This window comes from Rousettus aegyptiacus, unplaced genomic scaffold (genome assembly GCF_014176215.1).
Source record: "Rousettus aegyptiacus isolate mRouAeg1 unplaced genomic scaffold, mRouAeg1.p scaffold_m13_p_4, whole genome shotgun sequence".
In the NCBI taxonomy this organism is placed as follows: Eukaryota; Metazoa; Chordata; class Mammalia; order Chiroptera; family Pteropodidae; genus Rousettus; species Rousettus aegyptiacus.
Genome location: NW_023416307.1, coordinates 152,468,227 through 152,487,298, shown reverse-complemented (window position 1 = coordinate 152,487,298; position 19,072 = coordinate 152,468,227). Strand labels below are relative to the sequence as shown.

The 19,072-nt window shown below is 39.5% G+C and overlaps 1 protein-coding gene across 5 annotated transcripts; it reads right to left on the bottom strand.

Annotated features, from left to right (window-relative positions):
• Nucleotides 1-157: 157 nt before the first annotated feature.
• Nucleotides 158-18,601, bottom strand: ZNF197 (zinc finger protein 197). 5 transcript variants are annotated; one of them, XM_016141287.2, is made up of 6 exons: nt 18,582-18,601; nt 12,686-13,164; nt 11,321-11,477; nt 10,861-10,952; nt 10,460-10,586; nt 158-5,956 (listed from the first exon to the last, which is right to left on the bottom strand). In XM_016141287.2, exons 2-6 carry the CDS (start codon nt 13,082-13,084, stop codon nt 3,648-3,650), a joined length of 3,084 nt encoding a protein of 1,027 aa, XP_015996773.2. In that variant the 5' UTR covers nt 13,085-13,164; nt 18,582-18,601; the 3' UTR covers nt 158-3,647. The 5 variants fall into 5 exon arrangements, with proteins under 5 accessions (XP_015996773.2, XP_015996772.2, XP_036074762.1 ...); XM_016141286.2 differs by lacking the exon at nt 18,582-18,601 and adding an exon at nt 15,815-15,957; XM_036218869.1 differs by lacking the exon at nt 18,582-18,601 and adding an exon at nt 15,815-15,955 and having other exon boundaries at nt 11,598-12,904.
• Nucleotides 18,602-19,072: the final 471 nt, after the last annotated feature.

Sequence of the window (19,072 nt, the reverse complement as noted above, 5' to 3'; positions counted from 1 at the left end):
ATCACGGAGGCGGGTATCCCCAGGCTGGGCGGGGCAGCTAAGCGATAAATACCTGTATCCTCCATATGGACTTAACAATCAACAGCTTCCTACGTTTGCCTTATACTATACATACTGAAAAACTTTTTTCAAGTTGTAAACATCAAACACTTTCAAATACTTCAATATTTCTCCTTTAATATTTTCCAAACACAATTACAGGTAAGAAAATTAATAATTCCCTATTATCACTTAATATCGTTATATTCAAAATTTCCCAACTGTCCTAAAATATATATTTCGTAATTTTGTTTTTCCAAATCAGTTTCACACATTGCATTTGGTTATGGCTCTTCAGTCTTTTTTTTTTTTAATTTTTATTTCGAATTTGTAGATTCATAGGACATTGCAAAGATAATACTCCTCATCTAGTTTTTCCCAATAGATACATCTTACATGTAGTTTAATACAAAAATTAAAAAAATCAACATTAGTACAATGTGTGTACTTCTATGCTAGATTTGTGTAACCACCACAATCAAGATGCACAACTGTTCCAACACCATAAACATCTCCCTAGTGTGACCCTTCCCTCTCCTTCTGCTCCCTCCCACCATCCCCAGCCTCTATCAAACCACTAATGTTTTCATCTCTACAGTTTTGTCATTTCAAAACATTATATAAATTGAATCATATAGTATATGACCTTTTGAGATTGGGATTTTTTTCACTCAGCATAATTCTCTTGAAATTCACTTGAGTCATTGCAGGTTTCAATAGATCATTCCATTTTATTGCAGAGTAATAAGTATTCCATGGTATAGGTACCCCACAGATTGTTTAAAATACCTGCTGAAGGATATTTGGGTTACTTACAGATTTTGATTTTGACTAGAACTGCTATGAAGTCATGTATAGGTTTTCATGCAAACACGTTTCCATTTCTGTGAAATGCTTAAGAGTGCAAATACTGGAATTTAGAAGAAACTGCCAAATTATTTTCCAGAATGGCTGTGCCATTTAATATTGCTAGCAACATATGAGATCCAGTTTCTTCATATCCTTGCTAGCATTTGGTGTTAACATATTTTAAAGCTATTCTGATAGCTGTGCAGTGGTTTTTAACTCGCATTTCCCAATGGCTAATGATGTTGAATGTCTTTCATTTGCTTACTTGCCATCTATACTTTTGAAACATGTCCTTGTCTTTTGCCCGTCTTCTAATTACACTTATTTATTGTTGAGTTTTTAGAATTCTTTACATAGTCTAGATACAAATCCGGTATGACTTGTAAATATTTTCCCCCAGTCTGTAACCTCTTGAGTCCTTTAAAGAGATTAATTTGATGAGGTTCATTTGATCATTTTTTCCCTTTTATGGAGCATGCTTTTGATATGTCTAAGAGTTCTTCGCTTAGTCTTAGTTCTCAAAATTTATTTTTTATCCGAGGACATCTAATTGCTCCAGCAGCATTTGCTGAAAAGGCTACCCAACCCTCCTCTACTGAATTGCTTTTGCATCTTTGTCAAAAACCAATTGGGCATTTGTGTGCGTTTAATCCTGGCTTAGTATTTTATAGCTCTTCAGTATCTTTTAAAAATAACCACCTCATCCCTTTCACTATGGAAAATTTCACACATATACAAAAGCAGAGAACACTACGATGAACCCTCAATACTCATCCAGCTTCAATAATTATCACCTCTCTTTCTCCTATCTTTTCGAAGAATCCAGTGCAGTTTTCCTATACAATATCCCATGTTCTGAATTTCTCAGTGTCATTTATTTTGTTATTCTGTTTCCAGGTCCTAGAAGATCGATAAATTCAGGTTATACTTTTGGCTTATTGCATCACATGAGGAGGCACATGAGGGTTGTCTCAGTCTTAGCATTGGTACTTTTTAATTGGTTAAGAGGTAAATACCTTTCTCCATTAAAGTATGTCTTTCCCTTTGCAATTATTACAGAATCTAGGGTGACATTTCTGCAGCATGGATATAAAGCATTTTAAGATTCATTACCTCATAACAACTTTGTGAGGTAGATATTCTTCCTCCAGATGAGGAAGTCAAGTTTCCAAGAAATGAAGGCATTTATCCAAGGAAGGTTGCAGAACCTGACTCATACTCAAATCCTAACACTTTTAACCTTGGGTCTCTTCTATTTTTCACTCTTGGGTACCTTTCATTCTACTAAGGAATGAGCCCTCATTAGAATGAGGAACTTTGCAGTTGAATTAATAAGATTATTATCAACATGACACCTCGATACTACTATATTAGAAAACACAATCCTGATATTAGGTATTTATAGTCCAGCTGCAGAATTGGAGTTTTGAGAATTACAACATAAAATGATCAACTCAAAATACAGGATGATTTAAATTTACAAATGTGCAAAATGGCAAAATGGCACACAGTGAATCAATGGCTCAGCGGGAGTACTGGACTGCCCAGAGGTGGATTCTGAATTGGTTTAATCAGAGCTTGAAGGACTCGGCTCTGTGTGAAATATGCAGTAAGTTGAGTGCCGGGACAGAATGCTTCTTGAGTAACAAGCTATTGCATGTCAGCCATGATGAAATATTAATCAGAACTGAGAATGACAGTGGCAGGGATAATCAGCTCAGAGGTTGAGGTTAAGGACTCTTCTCTATGAACAAGGAAACGATGGGCTGTCTATTTTGACACTCTACAGCCAATAGGTTTCAAATCTGAAGGTTGATAAAATATCTTCCATGTATCAGTGTTAATGGCTAGACATATTATTTTCCATACTAAATTTTTACACAAAAATGAAATAGGCATGTTATCTATTACCTCCCTTAAACAAATTTTAAAGCTATATTTTTAAAAAGTCTTCCTAAAGTGATAAATTAGTTATCTACCATACTTCCTCTTCCCATTAAAGTCAGTACCCTTTGAGGTTAATGGACTATGGACTTAATGTTAACAAACATTACATTATGCCATGAGCTAGATTTTGACTATACCTCTTTTATCCAACTTTATTGACAACTCAAGTTATTTCATAAAGTAGTTACAAAGATCCTTTCACTTAACCCCATAACATTCCTGTGAGGTAGGCATTATGCCAACATTGACAGACAGAGAAACTGAGGCTTAGAGACTGACTTATGAACATCACATAGCTAAGAGAAAGCCAGGACCAAAACCCAGACCTTGTGATTCCAAGTCCAGTGCTCTTAAATTGTCCTCAAACAGGAGACCCTTGCCTGTCCAACTCCATGTCTGATGTCTCAATTATACTGTCTATACAGACTTTCTGCAGCAGTGATGTTATCTTTAAAATGTAAAATATACACATTTTTAGAAACAATTTCCACTTTTTAATACAAAGATATTTCTATCACAACCACATCATTACATTTATGTCTTATAAGACATAAACTCAGTTTCTTCAGAGTCCTCAATTGCTCCAAGGTCTCCGACTAGGTCACAACAAATGATCTGGAATGGAGTATCCTTTAACTGGAATTTGGTTTGTTTTTGTAGCCTTGCTGGTCTAGAGGAACTTTCTTACACATACAACTCACTTATCTATAAAAGGGGACATCATGAAATTATTCCTTACAAGAACCATAAACTGCCATTTCTCCAACAGTTACTGGATATGAAGGAATTCTATTCCAATTTTACATATGACACTAGGTTTTCTGAATCTCTATCTTCGGCTCATTTTGAAGCCAAGAGAATTCCTCCATGGTATGGATTTTTTGCTGAAGATGAAGGTTTGAAGTCATAGAGAATTCTTGTACAGACTCATCACATTCACAGAGTTTTTCATCTGTATGAATTTTCTGATGTACAGTAAGGTTCTTTCTCTGCCTAAAAACTTTACTACAATCGTTACACCCATATGGTTTCTCCCCTGTGTGGATTCTCTGGTGCCCAACTAAATTCCTCTTAGAAGTAAAAGATTTCCTACACTTCTCACACTCATATGGTTTTTCCCCAGTATGCATTCTCTGGTGTACAACAAGGTTTTTATTCTGACTAAAGTCTTTTCCACACTCGTTACATTTATAAGGTTTTTCTCCTGTGTGGATTCTTTGATGTACCATGAGATTTCTACTAGAGGTAAGGACTTTTCTACATATATGACACTCATAGGTTTTTTCCCCACTATGAATTCTTTGATGTTCAATAAGGTTTCTGTTGTACGTAAAGCCTTTCCCACACTCGTTGCATGCATAGGGCTTCTCGCCAGTGTGGATTCTCTGATGGGCTATAAGGTTTGAGCGGTAACTGAAGACTTTCCCACAGTCACTGCATTTATAAGATTTTTCCCTTGTATGAATCCTCTGATGTCCAATGAGGCTTTTCTTTAGAATGAAGCATTTGCCACACTCATTGCACTCATAGGGTTTCTCGCCACTGTGGATTCTCTTATGTTCAATGAGGTTTCTGTTAGAACTGAAAGCCCTTCCACACTCACTGCATTCAAAGGGCTTTTCCCCAGTGTGGATTCTCCGATGTACCAGCAGGCTTGAATTATAACTGAAAGCCTTCCCACAATCCTCACATTTGTAAGCTTTCTCCTGTGTATGAAGTTTCTGATGTACCATGAAACTCTTGCTCATAATAAAGGTTTTCCCACACTCGCGACATTCGTAGGGCTTCTCCCCATTGTGGAGTCTCTCGTGGTCAATGAGGTTTCTATTAGAACCAAAGACCTTGCCACAATCTTTACATTCATAGAGATTCTCTCCAGTGTGGAACCTCTGATGTAAAATGAGGCTTTTCTTCAGAATGAAAACCTTCCCACATTCATTACATTCATAGGGCTTCTCCCCGTTGTGGAGTCTCTGGTGATCAAAAAGGTAAGCACTCTGAGTGAAGGCTTTCCCACATTCAGTACATTTATACGGCTTCTCTCTGCTATGCATCCTTTTATGGTCAATGAGATTTGACTTAGAATTAAAAATCTTCCCACATTTTTTACAACCAAAAGTCTTTTTTTCTGTATGTACTCTCTGGTGTAGGAGGAGGCTTTTGCTTCGAATGAAAACTTTTCCACATTCTTTACACTTGTATGGGTTCTCTGAACTGTGGAGTCGCTGATGGTCAGCAAGGTAGGTGGTCTGAGCAAAGGTTTTTCCACATTCATCGCATTTATAAGGTTTTTCCCCAGAGTGGATTCTCTGGTGCAGAATGAGGCTCTTCTTCAGGATGAAAGCTTTCTGACACTTGTTACATTTATAAGGTTCTTCCCCTTTGTGGAGCCTCTGGTGGTCAATGAGGTAAGCATTCTGTGAGAAAACTTTCCCGCACTCATTACATTTATAAGGTCTTTCCCCAGAGTGGCGCCTTAGATGTATAATAAGGCCTGAGTGCCTATAGAAGCCCTTTCCACACTCCTTACATTTATAAGGTTTCTCCCCAGTGTGAATTCTCTGATGGTTTAGAAGGTAAGCACTTTGAGAGAAGGCTTTCCCGCATTCATTACACTTATAAGGTTTCTCCCCAGAATGGTTGCGTAAATGCATCAGAAGGCTTGAGCGCTGAATAAAGCCTTTTCCACACTCCTTACATTTATGAGGTTTCTCGCCAGTGTGTATTCTCCGATGGTTTATAAGATGGGAGATTTTATTGAAATGTTTACAACATATATCACATTTATAGAACTTCTTTCCTTCAGTGCCCATTAAACTTTCGGCAACAGCGGAATCTAAAGTCAAGCTTTCTCCAAATTCCTCCCCCTTTTGGCTTCGTCTTTCTGGGGGAGTCCTTTTCTTCTTGTCCCGTTCATGGAGGGAACCCTTCTTCAGTGTCTCTCTTTGTGTTTCATTTTCCCACCGACTTGCCAAAACTTGCCATTTACACTCTTTCTCAAAATCCAGGACTTGGGGAATACCTCCTTGAAGTCTTTTTGATGTTCCTTTCTGAGAATCTGCTCTTTGAGATATGCTTGACTTAGATGTCACCTCCTCATTCTCAGTCATGGTCTCCCATTCTGGTAAAAAGGAATTAAAAATGCAAATGTTACCAAGCCCCTGTGTTGTGAGAATAAGAACTTCAAATGACTTTAAAACAGCTAGAAGGACACACTTTTATATGCATACAAAAAGAAGAAACTTTTCCTTAAATGAAGATACAAAGCAAAATGCTACACTAATGGAATGTTGTAAATGGATTAACACAGAACTCACTCTGAGACACTGCTAAGTTCTTTGTTTTCAGGGAGCAGATGGAAAAATATAAATGATATTGAAAAAATAGATGTAAAGAACAGATGCAAAGGCGTAGAATAGCTAAAACAATCTTGAAAAAGAACATAGTTGGAGGACTCACACTTCTAGATTTTAAAATGTACTATGAAAAAACAGTAACAAAACAGGGTGCCACTGACATAAGGCTAAAAATATAACCGAAAGAATACAATTGAGAGCTCAGAAATAAAAGCTCATTCTTACAGCTATCTGATCTTCAAACAAGTGTCAAAACAACTGAATAGGGGAAGAGTGGTGCTGGGATAGCTGAGCAGCCACGTGCAAAAGGATAAAGTTGGACCCTGACCTCACACCATATACAAAAATTAATTTAAAATAAATCAAAGACCTAAATATAAGCATTAAAACTATAAAATTCTTAGGAAAAAAAAAAAAGACATCAATCATGACCTTGGATTAAGCAATGGTTTCTTAGATATGGCACATGCAACAAAAGAAAAAGTAAATTGAAAATCACCAAAATGAATAACTCATACTTCAAAGGATACCATCAGCAAAATGAACAGACAACCCTCAGAATGGGAGAAAATACTTGAAGTCATATATCTGATAAGGTACTTGTATATAGAATATATAAAGAACTCCTATAACTCAATAATAAAAAGAAAAATAAGCCAATTAAAATACAGGCAAAGACTCTGAATAGACGTTTCTTCAAAGACAAACAAAGGGCCAACTGGAAAAGTCACTTAACATCATTAGCCATCAGGGAAATGCAAATCAAAAGCACAGTAATATATAATTTCAGAGCCACTAAGATGTCTATAATCAGAAAGACAGATAATTATAAGTGTTGGCCAAGATGGGGAGAAATTGGAACCCAGGTACACTGTTGGTGGGAGCACAAAGTAGTGCAGCAACTTTGGAAGTCCGTCAGTTCCTCAAATGATTAAACATAAGTTACCAGACAACCCGGCAATTCCTTCCTAGGTATGCATCCAAAAGAAATAAAAACATATGTACATACAAAAACTTGTAGAAGAATGTTCACTGCAGTGTTATTCATAATAGTTCAAAGGCTAAAGCAACCTAAATGTTCATCAACTGACGGATGGATCAATAAACATGATACATCAACACGAAGGAGTATTATGTGCCCATAAAAAGGAATGAAGTATTAACACATGCTACGACTTGGAGGAACCTTGAAAACATTATGCTAGGCAAAAAAATTCCATCACAAAAGACCACGTATTATATGATTCCATTGATACAAAATGTCCAGAATAGGTAAATCTAGAGACGAAAAGCAGATTAGTGGTTGCCTATGTCTAGGATGGTGGGTGGAGCTATGTAAAATATGGATGACTGCTAAAGGGTAAAGCTGTCTTTTTGGGGTAATGAAAATGTTCTAAAATTTGTCATGGTGATGGACGCACAACTGTGTGAATATATTAACAACCACTAACCTATTCCTTTCAAGTGGGTGAATTGTATGATGTGTGAATTATATCTTAACAAAGCTGTTACTAAAAAAAGTCACCCCTGCAAGTCTTTCCCTGAACCACCCGCCTTCCCCTACTCTCCCAGTCCTTCCCCCATGCCAAGCTCCTGCGGGCTCCCACACTTCCGCATACTTCCATTACATAGCACTTGCCACATGGAACTGCAAATATCAGTGTAAATGTCTATTATTCCGACCTGAATGTACTTTAAGGCAAAAGTTAAGCTTGATCTAATTTCCTTCAAACTATTCCAATCTCTTAAATAAAAGTATACACATCTTTTATATATCGAAGAAGTGTGCACGAGCCATATAGGAGCCTGCTTTTCTACCAGTTTATCAGTGCATGGAGACTGGATCCGGAGTTGTCATATTTGATAGTGCCGTAGTATATCCCATGGCTATGGTCCACTTAGTGCTTTCTCTATCTTGAGCAACTGGTTGAACCCAACTTTTAACCATTAAACATACCATTATATTTAAACATATTACTCATTTTCCCTTTCTGAACCTGTCCCTAAGGGATCATCCTCAAATCAGAATTGCTAAGTCAGAGGGCATAAACACATGCATATCTCTTGCCCAAAGGTCCAACAACACTGCAGTTAGAGCGTATCCTACTAAAGCTGATTCAAACTTCTCTTTCCTAAAAGAGCTGGAACAAACAAATCATTCCATTTTTTTCTTTTTTCATAAGTTTAACTCTTAGACCCATTGGAATTTATTTTGGCTTGTATCATAAAGTATGTATCTATGGAGAGTATTTTTCATAAAATTAATCGACTGACCCATAAAACACATTTTAAAATTATTATAAAGGTGGATATTGAGTAAATAACATTGGAAATACTGAAAGCCACTTGGAATAAAAAACAAACAAACTGGATTTCTATGTCATTCTGTATATCAAAATAAATTTTAGATTAAAGTTTAAACATAAAAATGAAACAACAGAACTATTTGAAAAAATACAAGTGATTTTTTAAAAATATAATTTTATGAAAAAGATAGATAATAAAGAAAAATACTGCTAAATTTAACTACATAAAATATTTTCCAAAGCTTAAAAAAATAATAATTCATCAATAATACTGAAAGGTAAATGAGTAAGAAAACAATGCAACATTTGACAAAAGGTTAGCAGTTTTAATAAATACATAAGGAGGATATGAATAAGAGTAAAATGACCAAAAAAATGTGAAAAGATTTCAACCACCCTAATAATCAAATAAATGAAAAACAAACAAAAGATAGTATTCTTCATCTCCCTACCAAAGATTTTAAACATTGATCAAATCATAAACACCTACAGAGGAAATAGATACACACCCCTGTGTTCTTTTAATGACAGTATAAAATGTTATATCACTGATAGAATGCAGTTTGGTAATACTTATCAAAATATAAAATATAAAATCTACAGAATGTTAGATCCACCATTGCTGGGATACTAAAACGTATGTTCTTGTAAGTAAAAATACACAGTATAAATTACTATGGACAATAAAGTAATTTATTAATGTTACCAGGTGAAAAATTAACATGCAAAAGTCAATATTTTCATGTATTCAAACAGTCAATTAGAAAATGTCAGAAAAGATTCCAATTCCGAAGAATCGATGTAACCAGATATATGTAAGATCTAGATGAATGCAATTTTAAAACAGGCCTGAAACATACAAAGGCAGTACTGAACAAATGGAATGGCTTGTAATGTTCTCGAATAGAAATTCAATATCATACAGTTAAGCATGATACAGAGACAATGGAATACCACACTATAAATCTCTATTTTAGTCCAAATTACATCAGTCCATTAGCTGATTCCTCCGTTTTTAATGTCTATTTCTCCAAACAAAATCTTATTTTTCTTTTTAAGGTCCAGCACAAGGCTACCTTCTTATGGCCTTTCCCAAACCTGAAGAATGGAAATGGTTGCTTTGTCCCCTCATCGTCATCTCTAGAAGCTTGTGCCATTCTCACACCGGTTATTTTACCCTGCCTGTTTATTCTTTCTATGTTCATCTCCCAAACCACGGTAAGCTACTTAATGACAGAATCCCATCCTTCCCACAGCTGTCATCACGATAGGTATTTAATGTTTGTTGGAAGCACAAATACATAATAAAATTTTTATAAGTACTCTTATTTTATTACTAATCAAAGAAACCTACTTTGGAATAAATAGATATAACTTAAAAATTACATTAGCAATAATTTAAAAGAATGAAGGCAGAGCAAAAGGAGCATTTTCTGTACTGATGGTAACAGTGGGAAGGACAGAGACACTGTGGAAAACCATTTGGTGGTATCAAGCAAGAGCCTTAAAACAATTCGAACGCTTAGGCCTCGTAAATGTACTTCACAAAACATGATGAAATATAAAAAAAGCCTTTAGATAATTATAACAGCAATTATCTAAAATAAAAAAAAATGGCTCACTGAATTACTGCACAAATTATGTAGCCAATATATATAATATTTACAGATTTTGTAATAATATAAGAGTGAGGGGATTACAAAAAGAAGGTAAGCTATAAAACTGTATACACATACAAATACGTGCTTAAAACAATGCAAAAAACTCAAAATACACAGAAAAAAGGTACTATATCAAAATTTTGACTGTAGTTGTCTACAAATAGTGGATTTAAATAAGATTTTTTCCTTCTTTCTAATATTTCGTTTTCCCAAATAAGTATATACTACTTTCATAATCAGGAAAAAAAAAAAAAAGGTTGATGAAATAAAGGTAAGAATTACGGGAAGAACGGGTCCTTACCTAGGGAGGTCACATTTCCGTAATTCTCCAGCATCACATCCCAGTACAAGGCCCTCTGAATTGGGCCCAGACATGCCCATTCTTCGGAAGTGAAGCATACTGATACCTCCTCAAACATCACCAACTCCTGAAATAACAGGTATGTGTGAGATCTGTGTCCAGGAGCTCCCCTACTGAAAGGCTGCTTTCACTTCTGGGGAAGAAACACACTGTGAGGCCAGGAGGTGGGGGAAGGGACATGGGAGCGCTGTAAGGAGACCCCAGTAAAGTCTAATAGCACGGACTCTGATTTAGTGATGGAACTGACTGGACACCCAAGCACGAGGATGAGAGAGGGCACTTCAACCACAACTACGTAGGGCAGATAAGGCCTGAGGAAGGAGACGGGCTGCAAACCTCACCTGGGGCTGGGCTGTTAGGAGCATGAGTGCCATTAACTGATTCCTTGGGTTCTCTTCCTGGGAAAGGGCAGAAGCTTCAGGGGCAGGGGAACCTGAGGAAGGAGGAAAAGCTACATGTGAGATTTCTGCTCTTCCTGCTCATTACTGCAAATCCAGTATCTTCCACAAACAAGGAATTTAGGAAGACCCAGGGCTCTCATGACTAGGCAATCATGGCCACAAAATTACCTCCAGACCTTTTATGAGTCACCCCATATGCAGGAGTGGCGTAACGTGGAGCATTAATGAGAATGGAAAAAGGGTCAGAGGGACCCAGGAAAGAAGAGGGAGAACAAGGGAAAGAGCTTGTTGCCACAAGGAATTCATGGACAGGGCAGGGGAGCCTGGCAGCAGCGGGATGGCCATAGTAAGGGTCTTAAAAGAGAAAGAGAGTCCAAAGCCAGGACCACTTAATAAGTACCATGGGGAGGATCCTGGGGATTGACCACCACTGGGTCAGTAAGAGGACTGGGGCAAATTTCAGCTATGTGGCTACCCCTGGGCGCCTGAAGAAATGCTGGTCCTGGAGTGCCCATGCGCTCTTGGAGACTGTCGTGGTCCCGGTCAAGGACTGGAACCTGGGAACAAGCAAAACAAAATAAGTTGGCTCTTCTTGTATCTCCAGAAAATGGACTCACCTAACCACTGTGGACCTCCTTCTGCCCGTAATCTAGAACTGTGAGATCAGAGAGACCCACCTCAAGTATGGAGCATCAAAACAGCAGTAAAACTTTGCCTTGAGAACAATGGAGCTGCCCTCTAGCCCCACTCAGGGCACTGGTGATCTCTCCCAGAGGAGACTGAACAGAACGGTGGAAACAGAAGCCAGACCTGGGTGTGGGTTAAGGAGGGAATGGGAAGTAACAAGCAATAATTAAGAGCATGTGTTTTAGCTTCAGACCTAATTTTAGATAAGACCTACACTCACTACTCTTCTACTTCTTTACCCCTTTACTTACCCCTCCCTGCTCCAATAGGAGAATCACTAGAGTAGGAGTCTAGACACTCGGTTTTGCTGCTAGCTAGCTGTCTGACCTAAGGCAACCCAGGGAACCCTTTTCTGACTCCGTTCTCGTATCTCCCAAATGAAAAGGATAGATTAATGATTTGCAATGAAATATATAGCTATAAATTCTTCATTTTTATGATTAAGACAAGCCCATCCTTGGTGCCACTCGCAAGTTAAAGCTATGTTTCTAACAAATGTTTTTAGTAGGCTACAGACTGATGGAGATCTTCTCGCACACCAGAAACTATATTAAGATCCCAATTTAAAGGTCAAGAATATAAAATTTTACCAGAAGCAAATTCCTCAACACAAACCCTTGGCTCACAGAACCCCAAGTAGGGGCACACATGGGGAGGTCTTGCCAGATCTACGAAGCTTTGTTCTGGCTCTCTCACCGCCTTTTATACTTCAGGCTCACGTCATCATTCCAAACAGACTTACACAAACAATACATGCGCTTCTGTTTGGGGGAACACTTAGAAACATTATGTTCAGGTTCCTGAACCAAACTCAGCATTCACAAGTGTCACCCAGAGGGACAGAGCACAGTCAATGCCTTTGTGCCGATTTTGAACTGGTCACAAAAATCCCAATCATAAATTCATTTCCTTGCAAAGATATTCTGTGGTCTGAAGAGCTCATGAACCTGTTTTATAGCATTAGGGTTGCTAATGTGCTATTAATTGTCAATGAACACCACAGGATCACCCTCCGACCCAGACCGCCCTGCTCAGTTCTCTCTTTTCTCTCAAACTCGGCCACCTGCCCCTTTCTCACTTTTAGTGCTGGTCCATCGAGGTCTTTCTGCAGCTCCTCTACCAGGGCCACGGCCTCCTCACCATTCCCAGGGCGATGAATCTGCACCCAGGTCCGAATCTCCCCAGGCAGGATGCTCAGGAACTGCTCCAGCACCAGCAGCTCCAGGATCTGGGCCTTGGTACGTGCTTCTGGCCTCAGCCACCGGCGACAGAGCTCCCGAAGCCGGCTAAGGGCCTCCTGCGGTCCAGATGTCTCATGGTAACGTAACTGTCTAAAGTGCAGGTGGGAGGTCTCCCAAACAGAGGAACTGCTCCCTTGGAAGCTGGTTCCCCATTTCCAAGTATCATCCTTCCCTTTAACAAGACCCTCTTGTCTCAGAGCATTGTGGGCCCAATTTTCTCTTGTCATTGTCGTCATTTAAGAAAGGCTCCACTCCAGGCCCCCTCAATCCTTGCTTGACTTCTTCCTTAGAGCTTGGAGAATATCATCCACAAGACCTCAAGAAATCATTGTTAAAGTTAACCCAGTGCAATGACCATGTTTTCCAGACCCCAGTCAGCTCCCACTGATGAAGAGAACCTCCCCGAACACAAGATTCTAGGCTCCCAGTAGTGTCCCCAGCCCAAGGCTCTGGGGACCCAGACACACGTTACCCAGGTCACTGCTGAACCCACAGACACAAAATTCCTTTCATCTTTATTCACAGTGTCTCCTCCACCTAATTACAATAAATCCTTTATCCCCTACTCTAACTATGGGCATCCTGGCTACCCCTGTGTGACCTTCAACATGTTACCTCACTTCGGGGTCTTAGTTTCTTAACCTATAAAACAGGAGTAACAACAGTTCCTATCTTACGGTCTTCTTGCAAGACTAAGATGTCTGAATACATTTTAAGGTCTTGAACAGCATAGTATATGGATTCAAATGTTAGCTATTATTCTTCTGTAACTTGTATTCTTTGCTGTTCTGTAAACAAGTAACCCTTTTTTTGGTGGGGTTGGAGCTCCTTCCTCTTTTATGAATTCACTTACCCAACTCCAACACAGATACAATAAATAAACAATTCATAAGCTAGACTTCACTAAAACAAACAAACAAAAAAAACTTCTACTTTGCAAAAGGCAAAGAGCAAGGCAAGAAAATAAGAAAAGACCCGCTGAGAGAAAATATTTGTTAAAGACACTCGTATCTGAGAAAGAACTGTTATCCTTTGTATAGTCCATACAAAGAACTCTTATAATTCAACAATAAGGAAACAATAAATAGACCTAACACTTTGACACCTCTCCAAAGATAATGTAGATTCCAAATAAGCACATGAAAATACGCTCCACATCAAATGTCACCAAGGAAATGCAAATTAAAGCAATGAGATGCCACTACACACCTATTAGAACGTCTAAATCCACAACACTGATACCACCAAATGCTGGTGAGCTTGTGGAGCAACAGGAACTCTCAGTCATTGCTGGTGGGAATATAAAACGGTACGGCCACTTTGGATGACAATTTGGCAGTTTCTTAGAAAACTACACATACTCTTACTGTATAACCTAGCAATCATGCCCCTTGGTATTTACTCTAAGGAGATGAAAACATATGTCCACACAAAAACTTGCACACTGACATTTATAGCAGCTTTATCCATAATTGTGATCACCTAGAAGCAACCCGGATGTCCTTCAGCTTGTGAATAAACTGTACTACATCCAGACAATGGAATATTATTCAGCACTAAAAGGAAACACTCTATTAAGCCATGAAAAGATGTGGCTTAAATGTATAATACTAAGTGAAGGAAGCCACTCTGAAGACTATATACTGTACAATTCCAAATATATGGTATTCTCAAAAAGGCAAAACCATGGCAACAGTGAAAAGATCACTAGTTGCCAGGGGTAGGACGAAGGGATGAAAAGGCAGAGCAGAGAGGATTTTAGGGCAGTGAATCTACCCTGTATGATACCACAGTGGTGGGTACATTATACATAGCACAGAATGTACAACAAAAAGAGTGATCCCTAATGTACCTTATGAAATTTGGATAATAATGATGTGTCAATGTAGGTTCTTCAATTTTAACAAATGTTCCACTTTAGAGGGGGATGTGGAGAGTGTGAACCTAAAATTGCTCTAAAAAATAAAGTCTATTAAAATAAATAAATAAATAAACAAATACATAAATTTATTGGGGGGCGGTGAGGGAGATTTCTAAATGATTTTCTAAAGTAAATTATTAGAACAGTTTTACTTTGTATATACACGTAATAAACTCTTAGATATACATTTTGTTTACTTCTCACTAAATGTTTGTGAGTCGTAAGTCAAAAAGCACAAAAGGTTCAGAGGAGCTAAGTGATTCACTCAAGGCCCCTCAACTAGTTCACTTGTGGGAGCAAATTCCGAACTCAGGGATTCTAATTCCAAAAATCTAAAATAATTCCAAAAGAGTTATGAAATCCCAACAACTATTCTAAAGCAATGGTTTCCAAACAGTAATTCATTATAAAGTTTTGACCTGGCTAATGGTAAAACGAAAATAAAACAATAACTACGATAGTCACCGACAGGTTGGCAATGACCTTTCGTGCAAAGGACGGCATTTATTGTGAGTTTTCGGGTCTCGGCACTTAGGGTCAAATATAATATTTGAAGTAATGGTGGTGCAAGTAGTCTAAGTTTGCTTTTTAATTACCATTATATTACACGATTAAAAGATGGGAATTGTCTATCCCTCAAAAAAAAAAAAAAAAGTCCCGAGAAGTCTGGGAGCCACTGCTCCAGGGACGTCTCCGGCTGTTTCTCTCTACATCAGCCCCTCAGAGGTGACTTGAGGAAGAGCAGAGCTGCCCCGGCTGGGGTCCCTGGCCACTGGGGAGCTGTGCCCAGAGGCAACACATTCTACAGACTGCAGCACGGTGCAGACACAGACTCAGGGCTGCTGTCTCCAACACCTTCCCGAGCTGGCGGCTTGCCTAAGTGAGGCTACGGCGTCCACCTCGACACCCAGCTGAAGAGGGATAGCGCTGCGGGGGGTCAGCGGCAGGGAGGGGCCGGCGAGGGGTGCGCCCCCCAAGCGACTCGAGCCCGCACCCCCGGCCGCCCTCCGCGCATGCCCACCCGACCTGAGCCCACCCCGCTCACCGGGGACTCCCGCTGCGGCTCCGGCTTTGGGTACCGTCGCCTTGGCGCCCGGACGCCGGGAGATGACACGGGAACAGGACGCGACAACGGCCGAGGCCCAGAATAATGGCTGACTCGCGGGTACCGCGACTTCCGGCTGCTCACCACACCCCCCGCCCCATCTCCGGCTCTCTGGGAAGCCACATCTCTATGGTTCCGTGCTTTTTCCAGAAGAGGCGAGGATGGCAGGAGCTCGTGGTATCCTTGATCTTGGTTCCTCCCAAGGAATGAATGAGGACTGCCACATTGCAGACCCGAAGGATGCCTAGGTGAATCATATGGCCCAGACCCTTAGGATGGTCGTTTCCTCCGGAAGGAGTTGGACTTTTCTGTTTTAATTTGCATTTCAATCGAGGTTGATTGGGAGTAATTTCTTAGGTCTGAATGGCCATGTGGCTGACTTTCCCATCTATTCTTGAACCTATGGCAATTCTCACCCTAAATAATAACATGCCTTATAAATGGCCCCCTTGCGAATTCGCTTACTGTTCCTGTATCGCTTGCCCAAATCATGACACAACGGAGCTCTGGTATTAAACAGCGATCAAGCTGAAACTGCAGGCTCATGTGTAAATGGGGGGTGACTATCTTTCAGGAAGGAGGTGGTCATTCCAATTGTCCATTACTCTAGGTAGTTAAGTCTATATAAACTGGAATGCTGATTCACTCTTTGGTCCTCAATGACTTAGGCTTGGACTTCTGGAATTGTCACTCTCCTTTATGGGACTGAGACTGGGCGGAAAGGGCAAAGATCATGTCCTTATGGACCCAATGTATACTTAGCACCTAGCACAAAGCTGGAGCCATACCAGGTACTAGATAAACGTCTGTTGAATGATCAAGGTGTTACTGTTTATTTCTATGTTTTCTCTCTTGGCTTTCATTAAACATTTGCTTAAACGTTTCAGCCTCCATTTATTCAACAACTATTAACTGAATACTAGTCATGTGGTGGACACTGTTCTGGGCACTAGGGATATTACCGAAGAGGTAAAGGCTCTGCTTTCACGGAACTTACATTTCAAGCGAGGGTAAAAAGAAAACGAATACAAAATGTGTCAGGTAGTGCTACATGCTAAGAGGATAAGGAGGACCCAATAAAGGAGGTTTAGAAGCAGCAGCCAATCAAGTAGGAGGAGAACCAGGAGCTAGTACCTCACAGTTCTCAAAGCACGAATGGGTAGATTTTGAAATATTAATCCATGTGCTCCCTGCTCCTCCCAGCACTGTTACTCTAGTTGTAACCTGAGGCCCCCTTCTCCTCAGGGAGGGACATTGTAGAAATAAGGGGTGTCATAATGAAGGGAAAATTGGACAAGCAGACAGGCCACATGAGAAAAGTCAACTTATTTCTATCCTAACTGCACCATGATCAGTGTAGACGACATTTCAGTGCCCTGTATGGATTCCCATAGTGTTCCCTCCCCTATTCGCTAGAGGGCAGGCTGAAAGCCTTCAATGGTCGGCTCTATCCAGGAAGTATCTTCAGCTAAAGAAGCCTACCTCACCCCAAATCATGCTTCCCTTCAGGGTAATGGGGTAGAGCTTGTTATCGAATGATGGGTCAATAAAGGGGAATAAAGGCCCAGACCTCTCGCCTTCAGTTCGGACAGTTTTGAAAGGCTATCCTGGTCTAACTAAGTCTGAAAGCAACAAAGGCAACATAGGCAACTTGTGACTGCAACACAGCTAACACCTCCCACAGCTAATCCTACTTTTTTCCCTGTCTCTACAGGTATCAATCCCAATAACACTCTCCACTAAATTTGCTGCATGTTATCCTCTCTCTGAGTTTACTTCTCAAAATCTCAACTTAAAACAATTAGATAACTCAAATTTTAAAAATTCATTAATTTTTAAATAACTGTTTCATGTATACTTGGAAACATGCATAACTAATTTTGTTATGTTCTTAATTTGATTTTTTTCTCCCAAATTTGAAACCAAACACCATGAGGATTAACTCATGTCTTCAAATTATTTGGGAGACTTTTTATTTTCCATTTAGAACCTAGGACAAGTCACACCAGAGTCCTCAGTGTCTTCCTCTACTCCTGGGTGACTGGTTTTCTAGTGCATCCTTTCACTGGGATGTAGCCCTGTAAATATCTGGGTTTCTTGTGGAGATCTCAGCCCCCATTCTCCACCCCTTGCAAGCCCCAAAACTCAAAACTTGCTCTTGTATCTGATAAAATCTAAGTCCCTTAGACCAGGATCACCAAACTGTCTCATGGCATCCACGGCCTCATCCCTAGCTTACGTTTCTGGCTTCCATTTCTTCATTTTAGGCTCCGAAGATTTATATCACTTTCTTAAAAGCTCTTTCGAAGGATGTTTGTGTCTTACCCAGCATATCAAAGTTGTTTTGTAGCCAAAGGGATGTATAATTATCCAGCTTGCTATATTGTTCTATTAAATCTTTTAAAACCATGAATCTCGTTCAATTCTGTAGTTAAACGAACAATGCAAATGTGACAGTATTTTCTTTCAGATTCTGTAAAATGTTATGATTATACAAACTTTGATATATGTCTCAATAATTTTGTGACATAGGTTCTTCTAAGGGAAAATGAACAATTATTATAAAAATAGTTATGTAGAGTCAAGACTCCTAATGGAAAATTTTCAATCCCTACTGCGAAAGTTTTGTTTTATATAGATTCTAGGCCTCGCTCCAGATATGCTGATTTGGTGGGCCTGGGAAATTGATTTGTATGTATGAAATTACCTCTTTGGAGTCCACTGGCCTTAGTTTCAGAGACTCGTTCCAGCTTTTACATGTCTGCAATCCATACGGTCAAATCGTGCCACGTGGACCTGAAATGGTCAGTGGGAGGAGTGAGAACCAGTAAGGTCCTGTATCTCTGTGTCCAGAAAGGACTCTGCCACCTCCTCTTTACCCCTCACAAGCAGAAATTGACTTCAGAAAACATGACAGGTTTTATATAGCCAACCGAGGTCTGCGTGATAGTGCACGTCTGAAACACAGATGACGCAGAGCGGAGGTGGGACGACACCTGGCTGCACAAATCCTCAAAGGAACTAACAGAAGGGCACCTTCTGACGGCTGGAAAGCTCTCATTTGTGCATTATAAGAAAGAAAATCACAAGTTTCATATTGCATTTGAATTAGAAACAAGCCAGAATCACTTCTTCATTCCACAAACAACTAACTGCTTAAAGAAAAGCAAATTGAACTGCTTTCTTCCCACACCGAAC

Bases quoted from the DNA above. Each gene is read 5' to 3' on its own strand.
- ZNF197 (XM_016141287.2), bottom strand. From the start codon at position 13,084: ATGACGACAATGACAAGAGAAAATTGGGCCCACAATGCTCTGAGACAA. The intron at 11,478-12,685 runs GTGAGAAAGGGG...GCTTGTTCCCAG, and splicing joins TCGATGGACCAGCACTAAAA to GTTCCAGTCCTTGACCGGGA. The intron at 10,587-10,860 runs GTGAGGTTTGCA...CTGTTATTTCAG, and splicing joins TCCTAACAGCCCAGCCCCAG to GAGTTGGTGATGTTTGAGGA.